The sequence below is a fragment of the Phyllosticta capitalensis genome (assembly GCF_038381095.1).
Source record: "Phyllosticta capitalensis strain CBS 128856 chromosome Unknown BKA78scaffold_1, whole genome shotgun sequence".
In the NCBI taxonomy this organism is placed as follows: Eukaryota; Fungi; Ascomycota; class Dothideomycetes; order Botryosphaeriales; family Phyllostictaceae; genus Phyllosticta; species Phyllosticta capitalensis.
Window position 1 is genome coordinate 1,106,412 of NW_027117439.1, and position 25,396 is coordinate 1,131,807.

The 25,396-nt window shown below is 54.3% G+C and overlaps 10 protein-coding genes across 10 annotated transcripts; 4 read left to right on the top strand and 6 right to left on the bottom strand.

The window, feature by feature from the left end:
* Positions 1 to 259: 259 nt before the first annotated feature.
* Positions 260 to 2,387, bottom strand: BKA78DRAFT_301814 (protein transport protein SEC61 alpha subunit). Its single transcript, XM_066887387.1, has 4 exons — positions 2,222 to 2,387; positions 2,078 to 2,123; positions 722 to 2,023; positions 260 to 673 (listed from the first exon to the last, which is right to left on the bottom strand). The coding sequence occupies exons 1-4, from the start codon at positions 2,229 to 2,231 to the stop codon at positions 598 to 600; spliced, it is 1,434 nt and encodes a 477-aa protein (XP_066749054.1). The 5' UTR covers positions 2,232 to 2,387; the 3' UTR covers positions 260 to 597.
* A 499-nt stretch (positions 2,388 to 2,886) lies between these two features.
* BKA78DRAFT_7372 (exocyst complex component Sec8) lies at positions 2,887 to 6,253 on the top strand. The gene is made up of 3 exons (XM_066893669.1): positions 2,887 to 5,174; positions 5,223 to 5,398; positions 5,446 to 6,253. Exons 1-3 carry the CDS (start codon positions 3,093 to 3,095, stop codon positions 6,092 to 6,094), a joined length of 2,907 nt encoding a protein of 968 aa, XP_066749055.1. The 5' UTR covers positions 2,887 to 3,092; the 3' UTR covers positions 6,095 to 6,253.
* Positions 6,254 to 6,275: 22 nt separating this feature from the next.
* BKA78DRAFT_348481 (mitochondrial 54S ribosomal protein uL5m) lies at positions 6,276 to 7,437 on the bottom strand (the record flags this gene model as incomplete). The annotated part of the gene is made up of 3 exons (XM_066890644.1): positions 6,276 to 6,402; positions 6,455 to 7,141; positions 7,193 to 7,437. The coding sequence occupies 3 exons, from the start codon at positions 7,435 to 7,437 to the stop codon at positions 6,276 to 6,278; spliced, it is 1,059 nt and encodes a 352-aa protein (XP_066749056.1).
* Positions 7,438 to 7,510: 73 nt separating this feature from the next.
* BKA78DRAFT_334502 (ubiquitin carboxyl-terminal hydrolase-domain-containing protein) lies at positions 7,511 to 10,779 on the top strand (the record flags this gene model as incomplete). Its single annotated transcript, XM_066890197.1, has 6 exons — positions 7,511 to 7,952; positions 8,163 to 8,246; positions 8,303 to 8,677; positions 8,772 to 9,411; positions 9,461 to 10,392; positions 10,480 to 10,779. Exons 1-6 carry the CDS (start codon positions 7,839 to 7,841, stop codon positions 10,777 to 10,779), a joined length of 2,445 nt encoding a protein of 814 aa, XP_066749057.1. The 5' UTR covers positions 7,511 to 7,838.
* Positions 10,780 to 11,386: 607 nt separating this feature from the next.
* BKA78DRAFT_275925 (major facilitator superfamily domain-containing protein) lies at positions 11,387 to 13,732 on the bottom strand. Its single transcript, XM_066885561.1, has 3 exons — positions 12,726 to 13,732; positions 12,016 to 12,668; positions 11,387 to 11,918 (listed from the first exon to the last, which is right to left on the bottom strand). Exons 1-3 carry the CDS (start codon positions 13,374 to 13,376, stop codon positions 11,726 to 11,728), a joined length of 1,497 nt encoding a protein of 498 aa, XP_066749058.1. The 5' UTR covers positions 13,377 to 13,732; the 3' UTR covers positions 11,387 to 11,725.
* A 220-nt stretch (positions 13,733 to 13,952) lies between these two features.
* On the top strand, positions 13,953 to 15,190 carry BKA78DRAFT_348484 (cyclin-like protein; the record flags this gene model as incomplete). Its single annotated transcript, XM_066890645.1, has 2 exons — positions 13,953 to 14,255; positions 14,312 to 15,190. The coding sequence occupies 2 exons, from the start codon at positions 13,953 to 13,955 to the stop codon at positions 15,188 to 15,190; spliced, it is 1,182 nt and encodes a 393-aa protein (XP_066749059.1).
* On the top strand, positions 14,793 to 17,181 carry BKA78DRAFT_7381 (uncharacterized protein). Its single transcript, XM_066893670.1, has 2 exons — positions 14,793 to 15,590; positions 15,756 to 17,181. The coding sequence occupies exons 1-2, from the start codon at positions 15,213 to 15,215 to the stop codon at positions 16,965 to 16,967; spliced, it is 1,590 nt and encodes a 529-aa protein (XP_066749060.1). The 5' UTR covers positions 14,793 to 15,212; the 3' UTR covers positions 16,968 to 17,181.
* Positions 17,182 to 18,163: 982 nt separating this feature from the next.
* BKA78DRAFT_291085 (uncharacterized protein) lies at positions 18,164 to 20,629 on the bottom strand (the record flags this gene model as incomplete). Its single annotated transcript, XM_066885839.1, has 3 exons — positions 18,164 to 18,817; positions 18,869 to 20,437; positions 20,492 to 20,629. 3 exons carry the CDS (start codon positions 20,627 to 20,629, stop codon positions 18,164 to 18,166), a joined length of 2,361 nt encoding a protein of 786 aa, XP_066749061.1.
* A 762-nt stretch (positions 20,630 to 21,391) lies between these two features.
* BKA78DRAFT_348487 (phytanoyl-dioxygenase family protein) lies at positions 21,392 to 22,506 on the bottom strand (the record flags this gene model as incomplete). Its single annotated transcript, XM_066890646.1, has 3 exons — positions 21,392 to 21,656; positions 21,710 to 22,229; positions 22,278 to 22,506. 3 exons carry the CDS (start codon positions 22,504 to 22,506, stop codon positions 21,392 to 21,394), a joined length of 1,014 nt encoding a protein of 337 aa, XP_066749062.1.
* Positions 22,507 to 22,698: 192 nt separating this feature from the next.
* On the bottom strand, positions 22,699 to 24,310 carry BKA78DRAFT_375869 (fungal-specific transcription factor domain-containing protein; the record flags this gene model as incomplete). Its single annotated transcript, XM_066892815.1, has 4 exons — positions 22,699 to 23,649; positions 23,696 to 23,823; positions 23,880 to 24,157; positions 24,214 to 24,310. The coding sequence occupies 4 exons, from the start codon at positions 24,308 to 24,310 to the stop codon at positions 22,926 to 22,928; spliced, it is 1,227 nt and encodes a 408-aa protein (XP_066749063.1). The 3' UTR covers positions 22,699 to 22,925.
* Positions 24,311 to 25,396: the final 1,086 nt, after the last annotated feature.

Below are 25,396 nucleotides of genomic sequence, written 5' to 3' on the forward strand. Positions count from 1 at the left end.
AACAGGGAGAGATTTTGAAGATGTAGGAGCGCCAGCGGTCAAAAGGCGCGACAAAACAAGTCGACCAAGACGCCAAGCTCCGGTTTGCCTTACGGCGCGTTCAAAACGCTCGATCCTTCGTGTCGTTTTGGCGCGAATACACCGCCTGTGCTCAGCGTTGCTATGCGTAGAGATGCGACATGGCGGTGGACAGGTGGAGGCTAAGGAAGGTCTGAACAGGTTGGTGGCGCGGAATGCGCGTTGCAGCGTGAGCCTGGGATACCTGGCTTGGGTTTCTTTATGCCCCTTGGCATCATTGCGATGTGCGACCTTTGACGTACTAACTGCACCAGCCTAATCCACCGCCTTTGCCAATGCTTATCCAACGCTCGTGGTCGCTCACGCCCACCTGATTGGTTCAGATATTCTTCTCTCAATTCTTCGTCCTCATTGGTATCTGATCAGCTAACTTTTAGACCAAGTCCCTTGGACCCTGACCCGCGCCGTCAATGCCCCAAATCATTTTTTCCCAAAATCGCATTCATGTAATAAGTATACACCTTCGAAACTACGGCAAACAAAACTCCTCCGCCCGCCATGCGATTCCTTCTACCCTATTTATCCAAGCATCATGCCCTTGAGGCCAGCCGCGTCGCTCTCCTTGGCAGCGATTTCGAAGTAGCTGTAAATGATGCTGCACGCCTGTTAGATACTGATTTTGGATCGGATTGGAGAAACTTACGTCACGGCCAGCAAAATACCAGTTCCGGATCCAAGAGCGCCAAGGAGGTCACTGGCAACAGAGAGGGCACCAATGCAGGCACCACCAAAGGCGGCGGCCGTGGGAATGACGCGCTTGAGCTCCTTGTACATAGACTGCTCACGGTGACCAGCCATAACGAGACCCTGTTCCTTGAGCTGCTTGGCAACGTCACGGGGCGACGAACCCGAGACTTCAATCCAGGTCTTGGAGAAAACGGCGCATGCAATGAGCATGTAGCTGATGTATACAACGGTGTGGATCGGGTCGAGAAGCGCCTCGGTGAAGTTCAGAGGAGGCGACATGTAGTACGCAATGCCAGAAGCAGCGTAAAGCTGGGCAGAGCCTTCGCGAGGCTCCCAAACACCAAGAAGACGGACAAGCAGGTTGTCGCTGAAGCGCGAGTACAGCATCTGAGAGATGAGGAAGATGTTGGAGCTCAGAGCCGACTGGAGCATGATGGGCATGTTCGACGTGTAGAAGAGACGGACGGGGTAAGAGCCACGCATGCCCCTCTGGCGGGAAGACTTGACGGGGATTTCGACGCGGAAACCCTGGAGGTAAATGACGGCGGCGAAGACGACGACGGTGGCCAGGAGGTTCATGATGTTAGGCAGGTTCTGGCGGTAGAAAGCCTCGCGCAGAGCCAGCTGCTTGTTGGGCCAGGTAATAAGCAGGTGGAACAGCGCAATGACCGCACCTTCGAACTCGGGACCACGGCCAGTGTTGATAGTGGTAGGAGAGAACGCCTTCCAGATGATGGACTCGCAAATGTTGGTCGCAATGAAGAGCGAAATACCGCTGCCCAATCCGTAGCCCTTCTGGAGCAGCTCGTCAAGCAGAATGACAATCAGACCAGCAACGACAAGCTGAACAACCAGGAGGACACAGACACCAGCGCCGAGATCAGAGGGCTGACCGTAGAGACCAGTGAGGACGTAAACGCAAGCCTGGCCAAAGCTGAGGATGATGGCCAAGAGCTTCTGCGCGGTCTGGTAGAGCTCGCGGTCGGTCTTGAGGTCCAGGTTGACGTCAATGAGGTGAGTACCAGCGAGGAGCTGAAAAACCATGCCAGACGAGATGATGGGAGTAATTCCCAGCTCCATCAGAGTTCCACGATTGGAGGCCAACATCATACGAAGCCAGTACAGCGGGTCAGAGGTGTCGGACGACACAATGCCGTAAAGAGGCATTTGCGACATGACCAAGAAGATCAGCAGAGTGACACCAGTCCACATCAACCGTTGGTTGAATGGTGTCTTTGCCGTCTCAGGCGCCGCAACCCTTGGAAACTATTAGTTCGAGGACTCCTTTCTTTGCGCATTGTAGAGGACGTACTCGGGCAACAGAGGCACGAATGGCTTGATGAGGTCGAGGAACCGAACTGCAATCGCGTGAGCACAAGTCAGACGCTACGTGGAGCCTCAATGGGCGTGTTTGCGACACAGGCTGTGGCAGCAAGGCGCGTTGGGGATGACTTACGGCCGCTCATCTTGACGGATAGCCCACTGGCTCAAACAAGAGGGTTGGAAGAAGAGGTAAAGGGAGGGCGCGAAGTAGGAAAAAGGAGCAAGCCTCGGTGCAGGCCGGCGTTGATGGGATGGAGGGAGCGGTGGTGTTGAGGAAGCTCGTCCACTCTTTGGTTTTGTTCGCGTGTTGAAGCCAGGTGGCCGCGGAAGGAGCCACAGCATGGGGAATGTTCTGCCGATCGTTGCCGCCCAGCACCGCAGCACGCCCGGCCCTGGAGGCTGGAGCTGGAGCCGCAGGGCACCTGGCCATCTTCCCAAACACCCTGTAACCAAAAGCGTCCGCCGAAACATTGCCCGCTTTACTTCGACTCGCCTGCTCGTCTGTACATAGCCCCAACAAAGCCTCGCAGCATGCGCTGTTCCTCCCCCATGCTCACGATACGACGTTGATCCGACCATGGCCTCTCGCATCCCGCCATCCGCCCGCTCCGCAGCCAACGGCTATGCCAACGGTTACTACAACCGCTACGAGGACGACCGCTCTGCACGAGGCCACGACAGCAGTCGCGAAAGACGCCCTGGTGGCTACGGTGGCTTCAGCTCCTCGCAAGAAGAATTCGCGGATCCGCGTGCTGCGCGTGCGCCCAGCTCTGACAGGAGTCGGGTCAACAGGAGAAGCGGCGAGTTCAAGTCAAGAAGCCGTCCAAGGCCAAATGGCACCGCCGGTGATGCCAGCCAGCAGATTGAAGGTCAGTGGACCAGGGCGACACCTAGCGCTATGAATTTGGAGAGGGAATGCCGTTGGCTGGCGTGCGCATCGTAGTGACACGGAGCTGACTTTCTGCAAAGATGTCCTGGAATACATACAAAAACAATGGAGCTTCATGACCAACGAGCAGTGCGTCCCTGTCCAGGTGGCCTTGAAATTGCTTGATTCCAGCTCGCTCGGCTTCGCAAACCGCCATGGAGAATTCGAGGACACCCACGCGCAGCTCCAAACAGCGCTCAAGGCGATTGTGAATGAACACCACCAAGGCTTCAACAGTTCGATCGGTACTTTCCACAAAATCCAGAACAGTCTGCAGAATTCTCAACAAAGAGTGAGGACTTTGAAGGACTCATTGGTCTCCGCCAAATCCCAGCTGTCCATGGCGAAGCCTGAGTTGAAAGCATTCTCGGCCGCGTCCCAAAGTTACGACGAAATGCTGCAAGTCTTGGGCTCGATCGAGCAACTACAAAACGTACCGGAGAGGCTGGAGGTTCGGATATCCGAAAAGCGATTCCTTGCGGCTGTCGATGTCCTACAAGATGCCCTGAGGCTGATTAGGAAATCGGAAATGGAGAATATTGGCGCATTGTCCGACCTGCGCGTCTACCTCAGCAACCAAGAACACTCCCTTACCGACATCCTTATCGAAGAGCTCCACAATCACCTATACCTCAAGTCTCCGTATTGCGAGGACCGCTGGAAAGCATATGCCCACAACCAAAACAAGGCAGGTGGGGATGGACCCATCGCAGCGCTGGATGCCCGCGGCAGAAGTCTCTACGACTTTTTGGGTAAACTGGACACCACGGAAGCGCTGGTAGACGACGCATCGCGCAACCCAGAATCCGACACCTTTCACTACGTACAAGTCATCCTCGAGGCTTTGAACAAGATGAGCCGATTGGACATTGCTATCGACACCATCGAGCAACGACTTCCTGTTGAGCTGTTCCGAGTGGTGGAAAAGTCCAACACAGAAGTTGCTCAAAGACATCCAAGTCTTGTCCAAGGTTATGCCAGCAAAGTCTCCGGCAAAGGAATGCGATCTTATGAGAGCGACGAAACCAAAGCCACCCTCCTCAACGACTTGCTATGGACTCTCTATGCAAGATTTGAAGCAATTGCAGAGAGCCATCGCGTCGTCCATGACGTCTGTGCCGGCATCGCAAAGCGGGATGGGCTGCGCGACGACGCGACTCTGACTGGTAGCTTCAAAGAGCTGTGGAAGCTTTACCAGAGCGAGATTCGTTCCCTTTTGCATGACTATCTCTCCACCGATAGTGAGCTTGCTTACCGGACAAATGCAAGCAGCTCCCATGGCGACAGCGTCTTCTTCAAGAATCAACGAGACAGGAATAGGAGAATGTTCAAGTTGTCAGATGTGGACGTTAATTCGACAGAGTTGGCTTCCGAACGCGATGATCTTGAAGCCATACTGAAATCATCTGTGCCTGGTCTGGTGTCGGATTCCAGACGTATGATCAGCGCAGCATCCAATGCCAACCAAAACACCCAAGATGGCAGCGCGACCGGACACAAACTGCTTGTCGACCCTAGCGTTTTCAACATGGGTGTCTTACTTCCGCCCTCGCTAGAATTCCTCAACCGTTTGAAGGAGGTTGTGCCGCCCAAGTCCGACATTGTTACCAGCACTTTGACCTCTTTCCTCGACGATTTCCTGGTCAATGTTTTCCATCCCCAGCTAGACGAAACCCTGGTCGATCTTTGTGCGCAGACTTTTATGGAAGCCGATACTTTCCAAGAAGATCCTCAGTGGCAGGTCCACTCCAAGAAGCCCATCTTCAAGGGAACCACCAAGTTCTATTCTCTAATTACCGCGTTTTGCAAAATGCTTGATAATCTTCCCCACGACCAGTCTTTCAGCCAGTTAATAATTACCCAAATGGTCACTTACTACGACAAGTGTTACCAGTGGTACAAGTCTCTCGTGTCGCGAGCGAGAGCAAAGGATGGCACAGGAAGCATTCTCAAGGCCTCGGCGTCACTCCTGGAAAATCAAGAGATTTCAAAGGCGCTCCAAGCGCTGTTGCGAGCGGATGACACCAACCGAGAAAGTCTCTTGGGTGAAGCCACCAAGCTGCTGTTGTCGACAGCAAAGCCCGACACCCTCAAGGAATCCGACCTCATCATGGACCGCAAGAGCATCGCCGCACTGTGTCTGCTTTTTACAAGCATGGTAAGTGGCTTGTTTCCGATGGAAAGGGATCAAACTGACTGGATATAGAAATGGCTTGCCAGCAAGATCCAGGGATTGCGGCACATCAGCGATCGCGCAACCGACTCTTCTCGCGCAGATGGAGGCCGTGGGCAGCACCGTCGTCGGTGGACCAACGTGGGCTCTGCAGAGGCTCGTGGAGACGGCAACCCCATCTTCCTTCCACTAAACCACGAGACGGCGATGTAAGTCAATCCCTGAAATCACAAATCTCGGACGCTAACAATCACAGTGCCTTCGACGGCGTCGTGAACTCTTACCACGAGCTTGCCGGCATAATCCTCCAAAGTCTGCACCTCGAAGTACGCTGCCACACCATGTACCACGTCAGCCAATGCTTCACGACGACGTATCGCTTGGACCAGCTCTTCAACGACCCCGACCCCGACATCCTGAGGCTTAACTCGTCGCTCAGCGCGGTCGAGGAAGAGGTCGCCAGCCAGCTGCAACCAGTGCAGCACCACTTCATCACGCACGGCATTGCGCTGCTGGCCGACACGATGCTGGTCGCCAACGCGGCCAAGATTAGCCGCATGAACGCCAACGGCTGCGGCCGCATGTCGCTCAACATCCTTGTCCTCCAGCAGAACCTGAAGAACATCGAGGCTGACGCTGTCCTCACACGCGCCACCATGTACTACAACCTCTTTGGCGCCGGCCCCGATGCTGTCGTGCAGCTGGCCAAGGAGAGCAAGGACGGCGGCGAGAAGTGCGTCTTCACCTACGAGGAGTTGAAGGTGCTGCTTGAGCTGTACTACTCGGAAGAGAATGCCAGTGAGAGGCGCGAGGTTGCCATGAAGGCTAAGACGGCCCTGAATGATGCGCTGCTGCAATTGAGCGAGTATCTATGGCAGGAAGGCGGAAGCGAGGGTGGTGCATAGGGGGCTGTATTTTGATTCGGGATTGTCTAGGTAGTCATGAAATTTCAAAAGCATTTGCGTCAGTACGTCATTGGTCATCAAGATGTCGCATGTGCATGCGAGTCGAATAAGGACAACTTGGAACCCCGTGCAAATCCGGACAGACGTTTTACTTTGGTAGTGGTACATTTTCTCGCTTTCATCACTTCTTGTCGATCCTCTCAACGAGTGGGATTCCCAAGGCGCCGGCCAGGAGCCTTCCCTCCCTGTTCGCTCTCGCCGTGGTGTGTAAATGAACATGCAATCCCGGAATCATTTTTGCGGGGTACCTGCGTTAAATGTTAGCTCCGGTGTCCATAGCTTGGAACCGAATCTCCTTACATGTCGTAGTTGACTTCGACCTCGGGGTACATGGCGGTAACATATGGCCCGAATCCAAAGGAGATGTTGCCACTGCCGTCACCGGTCGTGTTGCTGAAGCCGGGGAAGTCCCTGATCTTCGGCAGCACCAGATCCAGCGTCTTGCTAAGGAAGTGATACATTGCTTCGCCCTCGAGGTCCACAGCCAAAGACACCCATCTGCCCTTGCGGAGACTCCACTGCATGACGCTCTTCTTGGCCTTGCGCGTTTCTGGCTTCTTGCCCGTGATGGCCTGCACGACCATGCCGGCGACGTGCAAGTAGGCCGAGTCCGATTGCGCCTCTGGCACCATTGCGTGGAGGCTAATCTTCTCGAGCTTGGGAATGTAGCGGAAGTTGATTGGCCAGCGCAGCAGGCGCAGCGCGGAGCCTCCACGCGGTCCCTTCAGCGGACGGTTCTTGAGATACGGCGAATCGCCCTCCCACGGCCGCAGACGAGGACCTTTGGCCGGTTTCTCGAATCCGGGCGGCACGTGCTGGTACGCAAGCGCCATGAAGTCGGGGGCGATGGTGCTGTCGTAGGTCTGCTCGAGGCGCGTTTTCATGAACGGTCCGGGAATGAACTCGCGCGATGCGGGATTGGATACTGGAGGTGGCTGGATGGGGTGGAGACGACCGCGGAAGTACTTTGGGGGACGGAACTTGTATCTGCATGTCGCCCATGAGCTTGCTGTGGTTGAATTCGGGCAGTAGTCTCACCTGCTGGCAGGCAATTGCCGTCTTCTCTCTCCTACTATCCGGCTTGTTGGATCATATTGCTTTAGGATCTCTTGGTCAGGCGCCGGAGCAGAGTAGAAGGAGTCGTGCTCGAGGTCTGCGGTGGGATCCGCAGCAGCTTGTGACGACTGAAAGCGGCGCGCGGAGGGATTGGCGGCGCGGAGACATGGCCTCACGTCTGGCCGGAGGGCCAAGCCCAATTTGGCGCCGAACTCACGGAGAGCCATGGTGGTGATGGTGCGGACAGCAGGCGGAGATGTTCTGGAGGTGTTGCGGCTCTTCGAAAAGTCGGCGCACGGACCAGGCCAGAATGGACGGCGCCAAGCCTGACTCGCGCAGAGCCAACGATCGACGCCTCAATGACAGCTCCGCTGCCTGCTGTAACAATTAATTACTTCCGAATCCACCATTTGTTGAGAACTCTCCTTTTCCACCTTGGATTCTCAGCTGCGACTCTCCTCTACTTAACTGCTACGCTGCCTCGATCCCGTACAGCTCGCCGCCCGCTTTCTCGCCCCCTCGGCCCTGGATCCGATACGCACTGATAGTCATTCCACCGTTGCCTTCCCCACACGCTCCCCATCCTCAGCCAAGCCGCCGGCCGCCGACTCTTCTACACAATTCATGGATGTCTTCGAAGACCGCAGGAGATACCTTTCGAGAGGGCATGTCGCGGTTCTTAAGCAGACGAGGAAAGCGCTCCACCGGTGACAAGCGCAAGAGCCTCAACAATGTCGAGGAGGTCAGTAAGGCTGCGCAACCTGCGCAACACGGTGCCTGGCCGCGGGGCAGACGCCGCGTGTTCGAGAGGGTCTCGACGCTCTTCCTGAATGGCCTGCCCGTCCAGAACGAGCGCGAGTCCTCGAAGCGCATGCGGCTATCGTCTCCGACGAACTCGCCCACGCGGTCCACCACCGTGCACTCTACAGGTCCCACTGACTCGGGCAAGCAGCCGCCGCCGGTCGTTCCATCCGACCTGTACAACATTTTCTCCATAGAAGACGACAAAAAGCTCGACAAGGAAGAAGAAAAGAAGGTCAGTGGCGCATTGTCAGAGAGCTAGCTGGTGATTGCCAGACTGATCGGCGCCAGGTCAAACTGATTGCCCAACGATTGCAAAACTATGGCATCACGGCCCTTAAAGAACCTCAAATCGCCTATGCCCTGCGATCCAAAATCACGAATGGCGACGTCAAAGAAACTTTTGAATTGCTTGTTCTCTTTGAGGATTCCCTCGAGGGTATACTGCGAGACTACAATCCGAAACTGAAGCTCCTCGGCGCGGAGAACAGAAATGCCGTCACTTGTTATCTGGATTCACTGCTATTTGCCATGTTTGCCAGACTGGACTGCTTCGAAGCCATGTTATTTGATTCCTTTACGGACGAGCCGCGACGGAGACTGGCCACGATTTTACGATTGTGGGTCAACATGCTGCGCGCCGGCAAGCTCGTCACGACTGACATCGTAAGTTTTTCACATGACCCTTAGCACCAACGGCGTACATCAAAGGGAAAGCGAGCTCGAATGCGAGAATCCGAATACTAATACGAACTCGCAGACAAAACATCTTCAGGAGGCGCTGAGCAAATGTGGCTGGCAGGAGGCTGCGCAGCTTGTTCAGCAAGATGCCTCTGAGGCTTTTACTTTCATCACTGGACAGCTGGAACTGCCGCTTTTGACCTTGAAGATGGACATTTATCACACGGGCAAGGAGGATGTGGCAGACGACCATCGATTCGTAAACGAGAGACTACTGGAGGTTGCCATTCCCGAGGAGAACCCACAGGCCGAGGAGCCAATCAAGCTGGAAGAATGTCTTGAGGTGTACTTCAACAACAGGATTGAGGTCAGAAGACACTTGGAGAGACGGGCCACGACACAATCACTGCGGGACGGATCGAAGGACGAAAAGTCAGACAAGACCGACAAGCCCTCAGCCGTTCACGTCGAGACCGTCGAGGTTTCTGGTGCAGAATCACCCTCGACTGCCGCCCCAACATACAGTACCGACCCCAACCATCCCGAATTACCGGCTCACCCTATTAATCAGCGCACACGAACAGACAGCATCTTCAGCGAACGACACGTCGAAGAAGGAGAACCATCTTTCCGAAGGACTGAGTCTCACGGGCGCCCAAGGGCTGGTTCCCTGAAGAAGGAGATTACCATGCCAGCCTGGCAGTTCTTTAGCTTGATACGTTAGTAAAGCTGGTTTTACGTCAAAAGATTACTGCTAACTTGGCGCAGCATGGTATACGGATAATGCTCCAGCAAACGATGCTCAAGTGGCTGCCCATTTTGCCGCAAAGAGACCGATTCTGGGGATATGCTTAAAGAGATATTCAATGACACCAAACGGACAGCCTGTACGAAGAGGCACTTATATCGACATCCCCCTGGAAATTGCGCTACCACATTTTATTTCGGACGATCGATTACATGAGGAGGGACCTCTGTTTGGAAACTTTCAGCTCGTGCTTCAGTCAGTCGTCTGCCATCGTGGCGTCTCTGTCGACTCGGGCCACTATATTTCTCTTGTGCGTGGTCGCGAGGCCAGCGTTGCCCACGACATCAATAGCACCATTGACGACGAAAGCCCGTGGATGCGATTCGACGACCTTGCAAAAGACCGCGTCAGCCATGTTGACATCCACCAAGCCCTGAAGGAGGAGACGCCGTATCTCCTCTTCTACCAAGTCTGCCCGATCGATGAAGAACTTGCACGAGGTGCACCGCCGACATATGAGGAGGCCAATTCGGAGGCAACCACGGCCGATGACGCTTTCATGAACGAGAAAGGAGATCTCGTCATCGACACTTCGGACTGGGAAACGAGCCGTCCTAGTTTCGAAGCTTCGGAAGGTCTAACTCTTGGTACAAGCCAGGAGCTAAGTGGCGCAGATGACAATGGGCCTCGCGGACGGAGCAGCTTCAACTCAACGAGCCGGAACAGCATTGTCATTGATGAGACCAGCCTAAGCCGCGGTCCCACAGGCCCGTCAACCCCAGCGGACGAGTCCAAGCCCAGTTTCCTTTCATCCTCGAGGCGAAGTAGCAAGGCCAAGAAGAACGGAAGCAAAAGTCGACCCTCAAGCCAGAGCGGCGAAGGTCGCCTTTCAATCACGATGTCTCGTCTGACCGGCCGCAAGTCTCGAGACAAGCTCCCGCTCGACGTCGCTGTTAGCAACAGCATCAGCAACAGCGGGGCCGCCAGCTTCGACGAACCGCACACGCCGCGGAATCAAGAATTCGCCAGACTCGACGAGAACGTCATCGAAGACCCCAGCAACCCGCGCGTGACGGTCGAAGCGCCGCCTGCCTCGCCCGCACTATCCGCCACGCCCGGCACCCCAGAGGTGCGCAAGAGCTCGACGGTCGTGGGTGCCATGAGCATGGGACGCTGGAAGACGTCGCGCTCGCGTAGGAGCAGCAGCGTGCCGCTGGGCGGCGAGGAAGGCACGAGCAGGAGCCGGGAGGACAAGGGCAAAGAGCCCGACGGCGAGATGATGTCCGGGTCGAAAAAGAAGAAGAAGCAACCTCCGGAGAGGGAGTGTGCCGTTATGTGAGGGGGCAAGTACGTTTCTTGCTCTTGAGTCACGTCCCTTGGCGCGGGTACCAAGTATCTGCGAGCCTCTTTTGGGGAGAATGCAGTGCGGCTTTGGCCTCTTTGACGACAGACGGACTACGGACGGATTAAGATGGGTGGGTTGTATACCACGCGATATTTTTCTTCTTGTTCCTGCCTTCTTCCTCTTCCCCTCTTGCGGGGGTTACACTGGCGTTTTGGTTTGGAGTCGGTGGTTGTTCGACATGCACCGTCGTTTTCCCCGCCCATCATCGTATATGGGTGGAGTCAAAAGGTCTTTTGAGACGGAAGTGACTACTTTTTGGGCTTCCGGGCGTTCTACGGTGCTGGTGGTGCTTTTCAGTCTTTAAAGGAGGCCCTCGTCGGCCATTGACCCATCGGGTATCTGGGATTGGTGGGTCTTCGTGGCTTTGGACGGATGGATGGGTGACTGATACCGGGCTTGGGTGCCTGGCTGCGCAGGTTGAGGTAGATAGGATAGGGTTTGGAGCGATCCGCAGAAGCGTGGGTGGCATGATGAAGTGCGCGCGCTGATGGGACGATATGACATATCCATCATACCCTCCCTCACTCTGACGTTGTTGTGATATTAATCTTTTCTAAAAAAAAGGTGAAATCGGTAACCCCTTTGCGATTGAGTGATGCTTAAATAATCAGTGTGGTTAGTTGATCCTCTGAGTTGGGAAGAAACGTTTTAAAAAGTGTGTGATAGGGAGAGCACGTAGAGCACGCAGTCAAGGTCAAAGAGCGATCTCATAATATCATTGTCCCCAGCACCCACCCCCGACTTCTGCAGTCACTACCTACACTACCCAAAGACCCAAAGACTGGCACCAATCCGCCTTTCCACCCACATGTCGCCATGCCCCAACAAATGCTACGCTAGAGCGCTAGAGCGAACAAACCAGATAGACTTCAGCAGCAACCTAAATGGTATACTTGAACTCCGGATGGCGGTACCCCAACATGCCCTCATCGCCCTCGGCGAGCCGGTAGTCGCGGCCGCCACGAGCGCGCTTGCGGTTCTCGATGGTGCAGTAGATGATGTTTGTCGTGCTGAGGAGAAGGGATAGGCACAGCACCCCGATGTTGATGGCATGGCCAGCGGTGTAGCGGGGTCTGTTTGTCGATGGTCAGTTGGGGTTGTTGGGGTGGTTGGGGATAGGATAGCGACACGGAAGGAAAAGGAAAGGGGAAGGGGAAAGAGAAGACTTACGCATCTTTCTGCAGGTAGGTAAAGGTGGCGATGAAGGCCGCCATGTTCGCAATCATGATCTGGAAGCCAGTGCCCGTGGCTCGCACGTAATGCGGCGCGAGGTTGTTTGTCAGCCATCCCATCACAAGGGGGCTGCAAGGGAAGACTCCGGCTGCCACGAAAAAGGTACCGCCGTACCTCGTCAGCGGCTTGTCGCTCGCAATCTGCATTATGTAGCCGATGATTGCGAGCGTGGCAAGGCCGATCATAAAGGGGCCGCGCACTCTGAACTTGTCGGAGAAGTGGCCAACAAGTAGAACGCTGAAGAAGCCGCCGACGTTGGGAGGCACGGTGAAGAGCTGCGCCTTGACCGACGTGTAGCCCAGCGTCTTGATGATGGTTGGGAGGAAGAGCGAGAAGGAGTAGATTGGCGTGATGATGGCGAAGAAGTTAAGGGAAAGGAAGATGGTTTGCCAGTTGAGAATGGCCCGTCGGACCCAGAACCAGCTGAAGGATTCGGCTTCGACGTCTCCCGTCTGGCTTGCGCCATGCGAGTCGAGGCGCATGCGGGCAATGGCAGCTTCGCGTTCCTCTTCCGTTAAGAATTTGGCGTCGGTTGGCGTATGTGGGAGGAAGAAGGGGGTTATGCAGGCGACGACGACGGTTACACCACCCTGTCAACGTCAAAATGAGGTCTCATAAAAAGGTATCAGACACTTGGTTGGACTTACTTCGACAAAAAAGATGAATGGCCAGCCCTTGTAGCCTGACGTGTGTATTCTTGCCAGCCCCGTAGCCAACAGGCCACCAAAGGCGCCGCTGAGCGGGGCGGCACAATAGAATAGACTTATTCGGTAAAGGAGCTGGTGACGACGGTAGAACATGGCGAGATAGATAATCATTCCTCCAAGGAGACCGGCCTCGGCCAGTCCGAGGAAGAATCTCACGACCAGGAGCCCGGCATATGACTTGACGAAGCCAGTACACATGGAGATGATGCCCCATGCGCCGACCAGAAAGGGCAAGTAGTAACCTGCCTTGAAGTACTTGAGCACCAGGTTGCTGGGTACATCGTAGCAGACGTAGGGGACGTAAAAGATTGCTAGAGCAATGTTGAACTTATCCGAGTCGAGCTTCAGGTCTTCGGTGAGCCCATCAATTCTTGCGTTGCCAATGTTACTTCTGTCGATAAAGGCAAGAAGCCACAAGGCAAACAGCCAAGGAACAATGTGGGCGTCGAACTTGCGTGTTATCCTCTTATCAAGTTCGGGGCTGATACCTCCTTGGTGGTCGTACAATGGAGATGGGATTTTTTCAATTTCTTCAGGCTGGGAGGACTTCTCGAGGTCTTGGACCCCACCAAGCGCGTTGGGAGTCGTCATGATGCTGAACAGACAGATGGAAACAGAATGACGCCGGAACACAAAATTGAGACCGAGGGAAGCACATTTATACCAGGCTGGAGGAGGGCAATGACCATACGGATGTTATGTATCCAGGCTTGGCAATCCCCCGCACGATACTGGTCGACGCTGACCACACTCGGGAAAGCTCAGGACACCCGCTCCGGGTTGAGAGCCAGTCAGCATGGCCGTGGCTGGCGGCGCAGGCGGTGTGGAGGCGGGAAGCAAGGTCATGGGTGGGTGATGGTGACGGGTATGCAACTAAGATGGTTAGTAAAGTGGTAGGATGAAAAGATTGAGCCATGGCTCTATACGATGTTGAGATGGTCCAAAGTTGAATTGAATTTTATTGTTGAAGAAATGGCCGTTGAGTGGTGTTGAGGAGCAAAGAAGCTTGGTGTGCCGAAACGATGAGCTTGTCTGGCCAAGATCTGGGGTAAAAGTGGAGTTCGCTGAGGCAACTGCAGCCGACGGAACTCCCATCGGAAATGTACCGCGACCGCGACCGCGATCCGCGTCATTACACTTCCGCCCGGCCTACACCTCACCTCTGCCATGCACCTCTCCGAAGACGAAATCTATCGTTCCTCCACCCAATACCGCCTGTGGTCCTTCACTCCCGAGAAGCTCCAGTCTCTGAGAAGCTCGACCAATGCTGCTGCCGCAGAGCGCGTGAAGGCCAACATCAAGCGCTTCCGTGACACCAAGGCAGCTGATGGGAATGGCGACCGCAATGGCGCCGATGGGACTGACCAGCTCGATCCCCTCACGCCAGAGGAGGAGCTGAAGCTGGTCGTGATGTACTGCAAAAAATGCATCGAACTTGGAAACTTCCTCAAGTTCCCAAGCAGGGTCATAGTGAGTTTATGAATCCCGGCCAAACGACCTGCGCGCGCTAATATATTCACTGTTAGGCTGCAGCAATACAATACGTCAAGCGCTTCTACCTCTTCAACTCGGCCATGGTCTATCATCCCAAGAAAATCATGCCGTCCTGTCTATTCCTCGCCACCAAGACCGAAGTTAATTTCATCTCGTCCGCTACGTTTGCGTCTAAGCTACCCTCGACGACCGCCGAAGACATTCTCGCCCCAGAGTACTTAATTGTTCAGGCCCTTAGGTTCACACTGGAGGTACGGCATCCGCATCGTGGCTTGGACGGCGCCAATCTGGAACTCATGGACATGGCCAAGGGCCAGGCAGCGTTGCTTCCTGGAAGCCCCAAGTCTCCCCAGGAGGTACAAGCAGACATGATGCGCCTTCCTTCGGAGCCCAATGGCGCTCCTGCCAACGGAGACGAAGCATCGGTCCTTAGCAGAGTCAAGTCGGCATGGGGTACAGCGCGTGAGACACTCAAGACTGTGGCTACTTATACCGACGTTTACTTTTTCTACACACCCTCACAAATCTGGCTCGCCGCGCTCCTTCTCGCAGATGAGCCTCTTGCACTCTTCTACCTGGACACAAAGTTTCCGTCGGCAAAAAGTCAGGAGACCCCAGCGATTGCAGAACTCAGGAACAAGGTGGTGGCTACAGTACGGGCATGTGCAGAAATGCTTCAAGCAGGACACGTGGAAGAATCCAAAGAGGAAATCTCGCGTATAGCGCGGAAGAGGGACGCGTGTAGCGACCCGGAAAAGGCTGATCTCATTGGTCTTCATGCAGCTCAAAAGAGGGGAGGTGCTCTAGAAGGGCAGCTTGACGAGAGGGAGGCCAAAAGAAGAAAGCTGGAACGTGAGCAGAGCCAGCAGCAAGCAGAAGATTTCTGGGGGCCGGAGCTCAAGAAAGCATGATGAACGAGTCAAAAAGGCGCAAATGTGCGGGGACAACAGGAGTTTAGAGGTTTGCATATCTACATCAGTTCAAAGAAGCCTCGGTTGCGGGGCTTACCGGTGGTATCCGCTTGTTTCTTCACATTCATTGGTGGGTTGCGCGCCCGGGCTTCTCCCGATGAACGTCGTGCCAATCCGGTTGGCACCAGGCAGCCATTTTCGTTTCCTTCCAATGCTCAACACCATTTCGATTCCCATCCACGTCATGGAATCATGGGGTAATGGCCAACGCGATGACTCGCCCGCCGCCATGTCTGACCATCAGTCTGGTCCAGACAGCGTTGCCAAGACGCTCATGTCACGGAGATCGCATCGAAAGTCGCGTCTCGGATGTGGAAACTGTAAAAGGCGAAGAATAAAGGTATTTATTTTTATTTTCTTTTCTCCTGATAGTTCTGTTCAGGCATAGAAGTCCCTGGACGGTACTTTTGGCGTCCTTCCGTCTATCTTTTAGTGGCGCATCACGTGCCGTCTGCCTTAGGTTCTGTTGGTATAACATCCCTTGGAATCGTACTAATATTTGCAGTGTGATGAGACGAAACCTGAATGCGTCAACTGTACCAAGCATGAGCTCCGTTGCGATTACGTTACGGGCATTTTGGGGCAGATGGTAGTCACAACCACTCCACTGTCACCATCGGCTGAGCCGCCGAAAAGGAAAAGGGGTAGACCTCGAAAACTCCATCCCCCCGCGAACGCTTTCGCTGCTACAACACCTCAGCAAACCCCTCAAACCAATGTTGAAGTTTCAACTCCATCAATCGGCGATGTCACCTCGCCAAATCCAACGGAAGTGTCCGAAAACGATCTTGTCGATCTTGAACTGATGCACTATTTCTCCATCCACGGCCATGGCAACATGTTTGGCTCGCAACCATTGACTCACTACTGGAAGACTTATGTTCCAAAGCTTGGGTTTCAAAATCCCTATGTTCTTCATCTTGTTCTGGGATACGCGGCCTTGGCCCTCGCCCGGTTTCGGCCATATCAAAGAGATCACTACTTTTCGCATTCCGAGCGCCACTATGAAATTGGCGTTCGTAAGGCCACTGCATTGCTCCCACATCTTAACAATGACAATGCCGAACCCCTGTATGTTGCCATATCCATCATCGCCATCTACGCCATGGCCAAAGGCCCACGTCCAGGAGAGTACCTCCTCTTCGGTGAACACGGAAGCGCCGAATGGCTACCGCTGTTTCGAGGCGTCAATTCCATCATTGGACTAGCCTACGATACGATTTCTGCTGGCGAGTTGGCAATCATGTTCAAATACAGAGGGGTACGCCATTATCAAGACGAGCCGCGTCCACCTCCAGAACACTGGAGGGAACGCTTGAAAGAGTTTGGTGACTTCGTCCAGGCCTCGGCTGACCCCAATCTTGAAACATACATGGTCGAATTCGACCGCCTCAATGACTCCTACATTGCTGTATGGGGCACCGAGGAGGAAAGGAAAAAGAACCCGTACATGTCATCCATCTTCGCTTGGATTTACCGCACGTCGAACAATTTCATCCTTTGCTTGCAGCAAAAGCAGCCAATCGGCCTCCTCATATTCGCCTATCTGGGGGTTCTCATGACTTCACTGGACCCGGAGCATCATTGGGCCACGAATGGTTGGCCCCAGCACATTGTGGCTGGCGTGTACTCGTTCCTTCCTCATGAGTACCACCCTTGGCTTGAGTGGCATATCAAATGCGTGGGGTGGACTCCAGGTACTTCGACAACGCCCTGAGCTCGCGCCATTTTGTTGGAGAAATCACCCCAGCCCCACCCTTGGACCCAGGCCGGCAGCGTGCGTCGTGGTGTACAAAACCACGATTGCTCCTCGCATCTGCTTTTAGAGGGAGCTTGAATTCTTTCAGCATCTCTGACTGAAGAAGTAGAAAGTTCCACATGCTCATCATCATCCAAAGGAGTCGAGTGCTTCTTAGACGTCCTCTTTTGTCGACACCACTACTACTTGCTTCCTCATGACGTTCCATACGTGTTCGGGTATTGCTACCAGACTTCGGATACCGCTTGAAATTTGAGTAAGCCTCGCCCTTCTCCAAAACATTCGCTTCATCGACCAGCGTAGAACGACCCAAGCGTCGCCGGCGTTCCCGCTTGTCATCGCTTGAATGGAAACCACGCGCGAGCCTTTCCGTTGCTGATGTTGGCATGCCCCTGCGCTGGCCCCCAAGATCCCCTGCCACTTCGACTCTGTTGTGGTCCACGGAAAGACTCAAGTTGTCAACTTCGATGGCGAGCAAGACCACAAACCCATGGATCCATCTGCTCGGGGCAGTGTTCGTGCAAGTTGCGAGTCTGATCAGCTCGGATCTAAAAATTCCAACATGCCCGCTGCCGTCTATGGCTCTGCTGCGCAAATTATACCCATGAGCTCAACACAAACAGCCGGCCAATTCAACCGGGTGATGCCAGCTCATCCTTCCTCGTCGAACGTCTGAATGTGCATATCAGCACTCCTATATATCACTACGCGCGCGTCAAGTCGAAACACTGGCTCGAATCCGCGCTGGTTTTACAAACCGAACGGCACTTGTTTCGTGGAGCCGATCCGGCTGAAAAGAGAAAGAAACGCGCGCATGGGGGCTCGTATTCGGATGCGAGGGTGGTGTTGTGTTTTAGCTAGGCTGTCGGTCTGGCAGTAGTGGCTTCGCATTTGCACTTCGATTTGTGAATACACTATCCCTCCCTCCCTTGGAGCTTCCACGAAGGATGCGTTCACAAGCAGAATCCTGTGCAGGATGCCGGTGTTGCAGCTCAATGTGAGACGGCGATACCTCGGGTCTGCCATGGAATGGCTCTAGACTTCCCAATGTCATGAGAGTTTTCAAATACCCAACACACTTGTTGGCGAAGGTACGGACGAAAATTGAATTAATTCGAAGGCGAGTTCGGGACGCTGCCCAGCGAAACACAACTCTACAGACGTGCTTCCCTCTTCCGCTTTCCCAGAGCGACAAATCTTCTCATGACATTCTCCGTCAACTGAGCGCAATTGTTTCGATAGGCATCGTGCGCCAGGCTAGAGTACCAGTTAATACTCCCAACACTGAAGACGCAGCCCCCCGCCGCTGTCTCATAGAAGACCATGTCGCTCCTTACCCTATCGCACTCGGGACCCAAAGTATCCACCATAGGGAACATCTGCTCCTCATTGAACAAGCCGAATTTGTCGCTGTGTCGCAAACTTGAAGCAAGCAAGACGGCGTTCAGGGGCGTCCCGAGGTCAAAATCAAGCCGGTCGATTTCATCTCCACTGGCACCACCGCCAAATCCCTCGACTCCGATGAGGCTACGGTCATGGGTTGGAATCTTGTCCCAGAGCCAGTAGAACTCGGGGGTGTGCGCCGCAGCAGTGGGTGCATATGGCACGCCTGGCCCCGTTCCGCACGCTGCGCTGCCGATCCCAAAAAGCGACTGTGCGGGTCTTCCGCGAGAGCGCCAAAGGGCACCTTGCTGGCCGTTGAGCGAGTGAATGGTTTCGCCAGCGGGGAGACCAAAGGAGCGGCATCCTTGGTCGCCGCGCCGAACTTCGAGGCGGTGCGGCCGTTTGGGGTCAGTGACTGATACCCACTGCGTCCTCATTCAGTCAGACTTTTTTTATGCATTTCTCGAGATACTTACGTAGAATCCGTTGCCTCCCAGGAACATGATGCTCCCACCTTCTCGAGCATATGCCGCATACGCATTTAAAGATTCCAGCGAAGGATATTCTGGATGGCAGCCGGTCAACACGCATTTATAGCCGGACAAAGCTTCGACGCCGCTCATGTGCAGGTCATGATCTGTCACCACGTCATAGTTCCCACGGCCGAGTCGTTCTTCGAGGAACCCGATGGCAAGCAAGTCGGCGCTGAATTCGCGCGGTCGATTGAACGCCCACATTATGTACCCAGGTCGCACATTCAGGATAGGCCGCTTCGAGCTGGAGAAAACGCTGCCAGAGCCATCTCGGTGCTCGTCGTACATGGACAGACCGAGGTCGCTGCGGCGCACCATGCGATAGAAGTCCTCACTCTCCGAAATAGTAGCACCGCCTGGGACTTCCATGAAGGTCCGTTTGGACTCGTCGTACATATGCTCGTTGGCGTAGGCGAGGTAGGTGAAGGTGCTTAGCACAATAGCCACATCCGGCTGGCTGCTTCGCGACTGTCTTTGGGCCGAGCTGCGGCCAAGTCGACCTGGCCGCACGAAGAACGTTATTGAATCGCGAAGCTTGGGGTTCTCTGGGTCCCATGCTTCCACTGCGTATGCCCCTGACAGTGCGGCAGAGGGAATCGTCAGCTTGAAGTCTGTCTCCCACGCCGCGTCGTCCAAATCGTCTTCGTGGAAATGGATGGCCCCGTAGCCAAACTTGGCCTTTGTCCAGTCTGGCTCCGACCCGTCCCAGTCGTACCCTTTGACTGCACGGCTTGGTGCATTTACCAGGCGACCGTGTCGTGCGTTTCCCGAAACGTCAGTGATGCTGTCCGTAGGGATGCCAACGGAGAAGTCGAAGTGTACCAGCGGTGGACGACTGCCACTTTCCCGAGACTCAATTGCGGACACAGCGGGAGAGTCCAAACGGCCATTGAAGAAGTTGCTCGGATGTGAAGATCGTGCTTGAGGACTGGTAGCGGCAACTCCAGAGCCAAGCAGGAGCGGAGTCCCAGGTGAATAAAGCACGGCGTCGGACTTCAGTCTTTTTTGGACACGCCCTGGAGCTGGCGCATTTTCGAGCAGTCGATTGAGATGCCTCACGCTCAACTCGGCTTCCCTCCCCTTGATCTCAACACGAACCTCCGCCCATCGCCACCGGCGCAACTTAATACTCGACTGCACAACCTCCACATCCCTCCCCGTTCCCACATACAGCGCAAGACATCCACTCTCGCCAATGACAACCTCTACGCCGCTCTTCCTCTCCGCATCCAGGGTCGATAGCAGCGTCTGTGCGTGTCCAGCCTGCGGCAACCACGGCTGGACAAACACCCGCGCCGCAAACCCAGCTTTGGTCGCGAGAAGACGCTCGCCTCCCCAGCAGTCAACAATAGCATAGGAGCCCGGCTGCGCGCGCTGCCGGCGACCCTGCGTACACGTGCCACGCGGCACGGCGGTGATGACTTCTTTGCGCAGCGGCGCCGCTTTGGGATGGTCGAGTCCTTGGATCAAGCGGACAAGCTGGTACTGGTAGCGGCGGACGGTGCTTGAGACCTGTTCTGTGCGTTAGCATTTGCTAGAAGAAGGGACTCAAAAGGAGGTAGGAACCTTGACGTCCACAGTGTCGCCGGGCGACGTGATCCACGGCTCGACATATCCAATGATTTCAGGGGCATCTTTCTGCGAGGCAGCGAACGCTGTAATGCGAGCATTTGCTGAGGCCGTGTCCTTGTGATTTTGCGACATGTTGACTTGGATGCCTTTCTGTTTTCCTGACAATTTACAAAGTCGGCTCTCTGCCCTGAGCTGGCTTATTGGCGTGGCAGCAATTCAGTTCTCGCGGGGAAACTGGCCTTCTGTCAACAACCAGAAAAACCATTGGCTTGCAGACAAATATCAAAATCTCGCCAAACCCCACCTTGGAGTGTTGTGATACGCCTACCATGCGCTATCCTCTATCCTGCTTTCCTATCCCAGTAACCACGCTTCGATTTCCTATCGCGGCAATGGGGCTGTTATCACGAATGGCGGAGGAATGGTGCGCGCATAATCCAACAAGCACCCCGCCATCTTTCGCAGATAAGGCCCGGGAACGCCGTTCTTGCCATGATAGCCTAGGCGTATGTGGATGAGGGCAGGGTATGGTCATGAATCATGTCACTGCGGCGGAGGGGAGGCGTTTTCTTGCTTTGATTGCCCCGCAGGCGGAAGTTTATGAAGCGAGAGACAGCGTGTCACGTGGAGGCGTGTTATGAAGAGGGAAAGCTTTCACGACAGACGGCAGCGCGGGGTTTCTGATACCGATGCTCAATTTAGGTTGGGAGATGGCTCGTGGGCAGCAGTTTGGCTCGTGAGGCTCTACGGTAGTGTGGGAGAACTGCCGAAGTACATGACGCCCTTTGCCTCTGGCATAATCCCACTGCTAAGCGGAATTTCCATTCGTTGCTCCTTCTTTCTCTTCGTCATTCTCATTCTTCACCATGTCCTTCCCGCCCTGTGAAAGATGCATCAGCTTGAGTTAGTTGCAGCAGAAACTGGCAGACTTGCCTCAATTGTGGGATCAAGCACGACGCGAGGATTTGTCGAATTGACCCATCCCAAGAACGGCTCGCTCAAATCGTAGCCTGCGAGCTTTTGCTGCGCCAGCGGCAGCGATTTGGCCTTCTCCAGGCTCATGTTCAGATAGTGGTTCTCCTCCTGACGCAACCAGCCGCGCGTCATGAAGCAGCTGAATAGCAGGCGCTCCTGATCAACAGTCTTGTTTGCACCGCCCCTGAACGCTGGTTAGCTGCGTGGCACTCGAGTATTGTGAACGAGGGGAAATACCCGTGGTAACAGCTGGCAAACATCATGAAGCCGTCGCCCTTCTTTAGCTCTGCATACGCAACCATACCGTCATCAGGCTCGCGCTCGTGCTCCCAGAGGTGAGATCCAGGGATGAAGCGCGTGCAGCCGTTCTCCTTTGTCGCATCTTTGGCCGCAACGAACCAGCCAAGACCAGTGTCGCGCTGCAGGTCCTCGGGATACTTGTCGATTTTCTTGTTGACGACGTGGTAGCACCAGTCATCGCGATGGAGGGGTTGCTCGTGAGCCCCCGGGTTGATGGAGAAGCACACCGTGTTCATGATTTGGGGATTTGAAGTGGCATACGTCTTTTTGTGGCCACTCCAGAACCAGTTCTTGGTCGTCAGGAACTTGGCGCACGTTGCCTGGTAGAGCGGATGCATGATGACTTTCTCGGCGCAAGTTTTGGAATTGGGAATAAGTCCATAGCAGCGGCGCGTCTGCTTTGGGAAGAAGTCGCCGTCCCATGGTGCGTCTTTCTCGAGAAGGGGGCGAAGGTCCTCTGTAGTCGGATCAGTATTTTGTGAGGTATGATTTGGGGGGAATTTACTCTCAATGACGTCCAAGTCTTCATGAGCAACGGCATTCTTAATCACGACACCGCCAGCGACCTTCAATGCGTCCACGACCTCTTCGACTGACGCAGTGTTGGGCAAGACACGAACCTTGGGAAGAGATTCCTTGGTGATGCCATTTGAATGCCCATTACTCGTGACGCCGTTGGATTTGCTTGGGTGGTAGCTGGTCGGGGCGCCGTGAGCCAATCCGAGGGCCGCCATTTTTGCTTTGATAAGGTAAGATTTTCAAGCAAGCAGCGAATTTTTCGGTCAAGGTTGGCCAGCTAGTGGCGGACGAAGAGTGTGGTATGGCCGGCATATATCCTGCCAACTCGGTTGCCTAAAAAGGAAATCAGGACTGACGTCTCATTGGCTCGGTTTGTCGGTTTTTGGACCATCTTATCAGCCAAAGAAGACGCATGTCGGCGTACCAAAGTTTGGGTCGCGAATGTCGAGGCACGACAAATCCGAGAGGTACGTGAAAAAGCCGTCTCTCAACAGTGGTGGAGACCCAAGTGTTCAAGCACTCCGAGAGATAGGGCGCGGAGCGCACTTGACCATAGAACTTGCACAACTTGTGAACGACGCGAGCTTCTGGAATGGCGTTGCTTTGTGCGGACCAATTGCCTGATATCTGCATGCTATCCAAACAGAAACTGGTTGGTCAAAGTGCAGTGGCGTGTCTTGCGGTCAATCATGGAACCCCACCACATGCTCGCATCTCCCGATTTGTCCTTCTCCTCCCAAAATTCATTGAGTAGGAAGCTGACAGTGTCGAACATTTGATACCGACACTTTTGGCTCCACCACTGACAATAGCTCTGGCAAAAGCCCCGAGCCTCGCTGTCTGCGAGCTCTACTCCAGCAAGAAACACAGGCAGAAGCAATTGCTTCTGCACAGTCGATGTCCTACGACACGACTTTGTGTGATCCAGAACGATCCGAGCGTAGTGAGAAAGCTTTGCTGGTGCCTTTGACTGCCGGTCCCATCTGAATACTCTGTTGAGATAAAGCAGAAGAGCGTTTCGCCAAGCCTCTGTGCAATGGAAATGGTCGCGCTCCTTTTGGATGTCTTCCTCCGAGTCTGTTGTTGAGAATGATTCTACCCATCTCAAGCTCTCCAAAGTGGACTCGAGTTCGTCGATAGGTGTCTCATCAAATCGAACCCAAGTCATCATGGTTGCGATCTCCTTTTCCACAGCCAGGTGGCCCAGTTTGCTCAGGCAGAGAATCAGCTCCGACGAGCATCCAGAGACTTGGAAGAAACTCCAATCGTCGCGTTTCTCGTATTCCGCAATGACGGACAGGTAGGACGAGGGGAAAACGAGACCTCTGCGGGATATCAAGGCGATTGTCGAATCCCACCTGATAGATCAGCTGAGAATCCTTTTCGATAATGAACAGTGCTCACCATAAAAGCATTGCAGTCTGGGAGCGAAGACGAGACGAGCTGCGCAGACTTTCGAATCCCATGCGGTTCAGAATTTTGAGAGCCTTCTTCAATCGATCTGGCCAGAAGCCAAAGGCAGACTGAGCAGACTGCAGCAAATGTTAATTTTTTTGGCTGCGCACAAAGACAGCTTTGGGGCGGTCACCTCGAGCGTGAAGAGTGCTAGAACTGCATCGAGTAGGCTCGATCTTTGTTGAACGTCTGATTCTTCTGCACACTTCTCGTGGAGCAAAGATAGCGTTGATTCCTTGTACTCGTGTGCGTCATCCTGCCATGAAGGCTCCATACGACTCATATGGTACGAACTCACGGCCAAGATGGCATTCAGAAGGAGCTTTGAGCCGCTTGAAGTATCTTTGCCTACCCGGAATGGGTTTGCCGAAATGTCGTATGTCAGGGGTAGACTGCAAAATTCTTTGTCGTCTACCTCAAAAATTAGTATGCATCATTGAGACAGCCTCTCCCAAGAGAAACCTTACACAAGGTCAACAGTTCTGAGACCTTCTCTGGGTAGAATAGCTTTTTGCAAAGGGGTGCTGCAGAAGGGAAAGGGATGGATATTGGGTTTGTAAGCATGGAGGGCGATGGGCCGAACAATGGAGGTTCAATGTTCTCTTCAAGTTCAGGAATAATGCCAAAATTGGTCGGAGTTTGTTCCCAAGTGAATGCGTCAAGGTCAGGCAGACCTTGGTTCGACTCGTGATCAAACAAAGAAAAGAGAGACGTGGAAGGTTCTGGCGCTTGGGTAGTGTCGACAACATGGTTGTCTCCTCCGGAATCTACAAAATTCAACAGCACATCTGTCTCTTGTGGTCAACGAGCGTTTAAATTCATAAAGATCTGGGTCTGCTTACTCTGATTGTGTGGTAAGTTTTCTTGCGCGTTAGTTGCTTCGGGTGACGTTGAAATTGCACTGGAGTCTTCAATTGCATGGTCGACAGGTGAATCATTGGACATCTCCACGCTGGCTGGTGACTGCGAGCTGTGTCCCTTCTCGGATGGAGATTTTGTAGTCGAACTTTTGCGTCGTTGTTTCCAGGGGCGCGCAGTAACAAACTTGAATGACTGCGCGGGCGCGGTTTGCTGCGGATCCGACAAAGGCGACGCGGCTTGTTTGTTTGCAAGACCACACTTGTTTGGATTTCTCGTTGGGCCACGCGAGATGACGCTCCTCTTGTCGTGCCATGACAGGGTTGTTGGAAATCCGCGGCACCGAGATCCATCACGGAGACAGGCGTGGCAGAGAGGACGCTGTCTGTCGCAGGGTCGGCCAATGGCGGCGCATGAGAAGCAATCCGTTTTGGCGAACCCAAGAGAGTTTGTCCGGGGACCAGGAGTCGGAGATGTCTTCATGTCGCCGGTGGTGATGCAGATGGTGCGATGGAGAGGTGAGGTTCTCAAGATGGAAGCTGGGTTGCTGCTTCCCGACCCCGCACCCGCACTTTGTTTTCACGACACTCATCTCCCATCGTCAAAATGTCCTGCCACCACTTTCGTGTGGCGTTCCTTGTCAGAATTGCATGTCGATTACTTTGCTTATCTTAAGGCCAGGATTCATTGGCTGAGCCAAGCTAGATAATCCAGCGCGTTGCAATTGCAACTGCAGTACTCACCGTCAGAAGCACAGAGCTGTACGACTGATCTTATCGCAGAGGCATTTGG

What these genes read in the sequence shown, in the direction of transcription:
- BKA78DRAFT_301814 (XM_066887387.1), bottom strand. An exon ending in TTCGTGCCTCTGTTGCCCGA is followed by an intron (nt 2,024 to 2,077) that starts GTACGTCCTCTA and finishes ATAGTTTCCAAG; the next exon opens with GGTTGCGGCGCCTGAGACGG. An exon ending in GGTATTTTGCTGGCCGTGAC is followed by an intron (nt 674 to 721) that starts GTAAGTTTCTCC and finishes ACAGGCGTGCAG; the next exon opens with CATCATTTACAGCTACTTCG.
- BKA78DRAFT_7372 (XM_066893669.1), top strand. Translation starts at nt 3,093, where the DNA reads ATGACCAACGAGCAGTGCGTCCCTGTCCAGGTGGCCTTGAAATTGCTT. An exon ending in GTCTGCTTTTTACAAGCATG is followed by an intron (nt 5,175 to 5,222) that starts GTAAGTGGCTTG and finishes GACTGGATATAG; the next exon opens with AAATGGCTTGCCAGCAAGAT. An exon ending in CTAAACCACGAGACGGCGAT is followed by an intron (nt 5,399 to 5,445) that starts GTAAGTCAATCC and finishes TAACAATCACAG; the next exon opens with TGCCTTCGACGGCGTCGTGA.
- BKA78DRAFT_275925 (XM_066885561.1), bottom strand. Translation starts at nt 13,376, where the DNA reads ATGACGACTCCCAACGCGCTTGGTGGGGTCCAAGACCTCGAGAAGTCC. An exon ending in CATTCATCTTTTTTGTCGAA is followed by an intron (nt 12,669 to 12,725) that starts GTAAGTCCAACC and finishes TGACGTTGACAG; the next exon opens with GGTGGTGTAACCGTCGTCGT. An exon ending in ACCTACCTGCAGAAAGATGC is followed by an intron (nt 11,919 to 12,015) that starts GTAAGTCTTCTC and finishes ATCGACAAACAG; the next exon opens with ACCCCGCTACACCGCTGGCC.
- BKA78DRAFT_7381 (XM_066893670.1), top strand. Translation starts at nt 15,213, where the DNA reads ATGTGCGGGGACAACAGGAGTTTAGAGGTTTGCATATCTACATCAGTT. An exon ending in GTAAAAGGCGAAGAATAAAG is followed by an intron (nt 15,591 to 15,755) that starts GTATTTATTTTT and finishes TAATATTTGCAG; the next exon opens with TGTGATGAGACGAAACCTGA.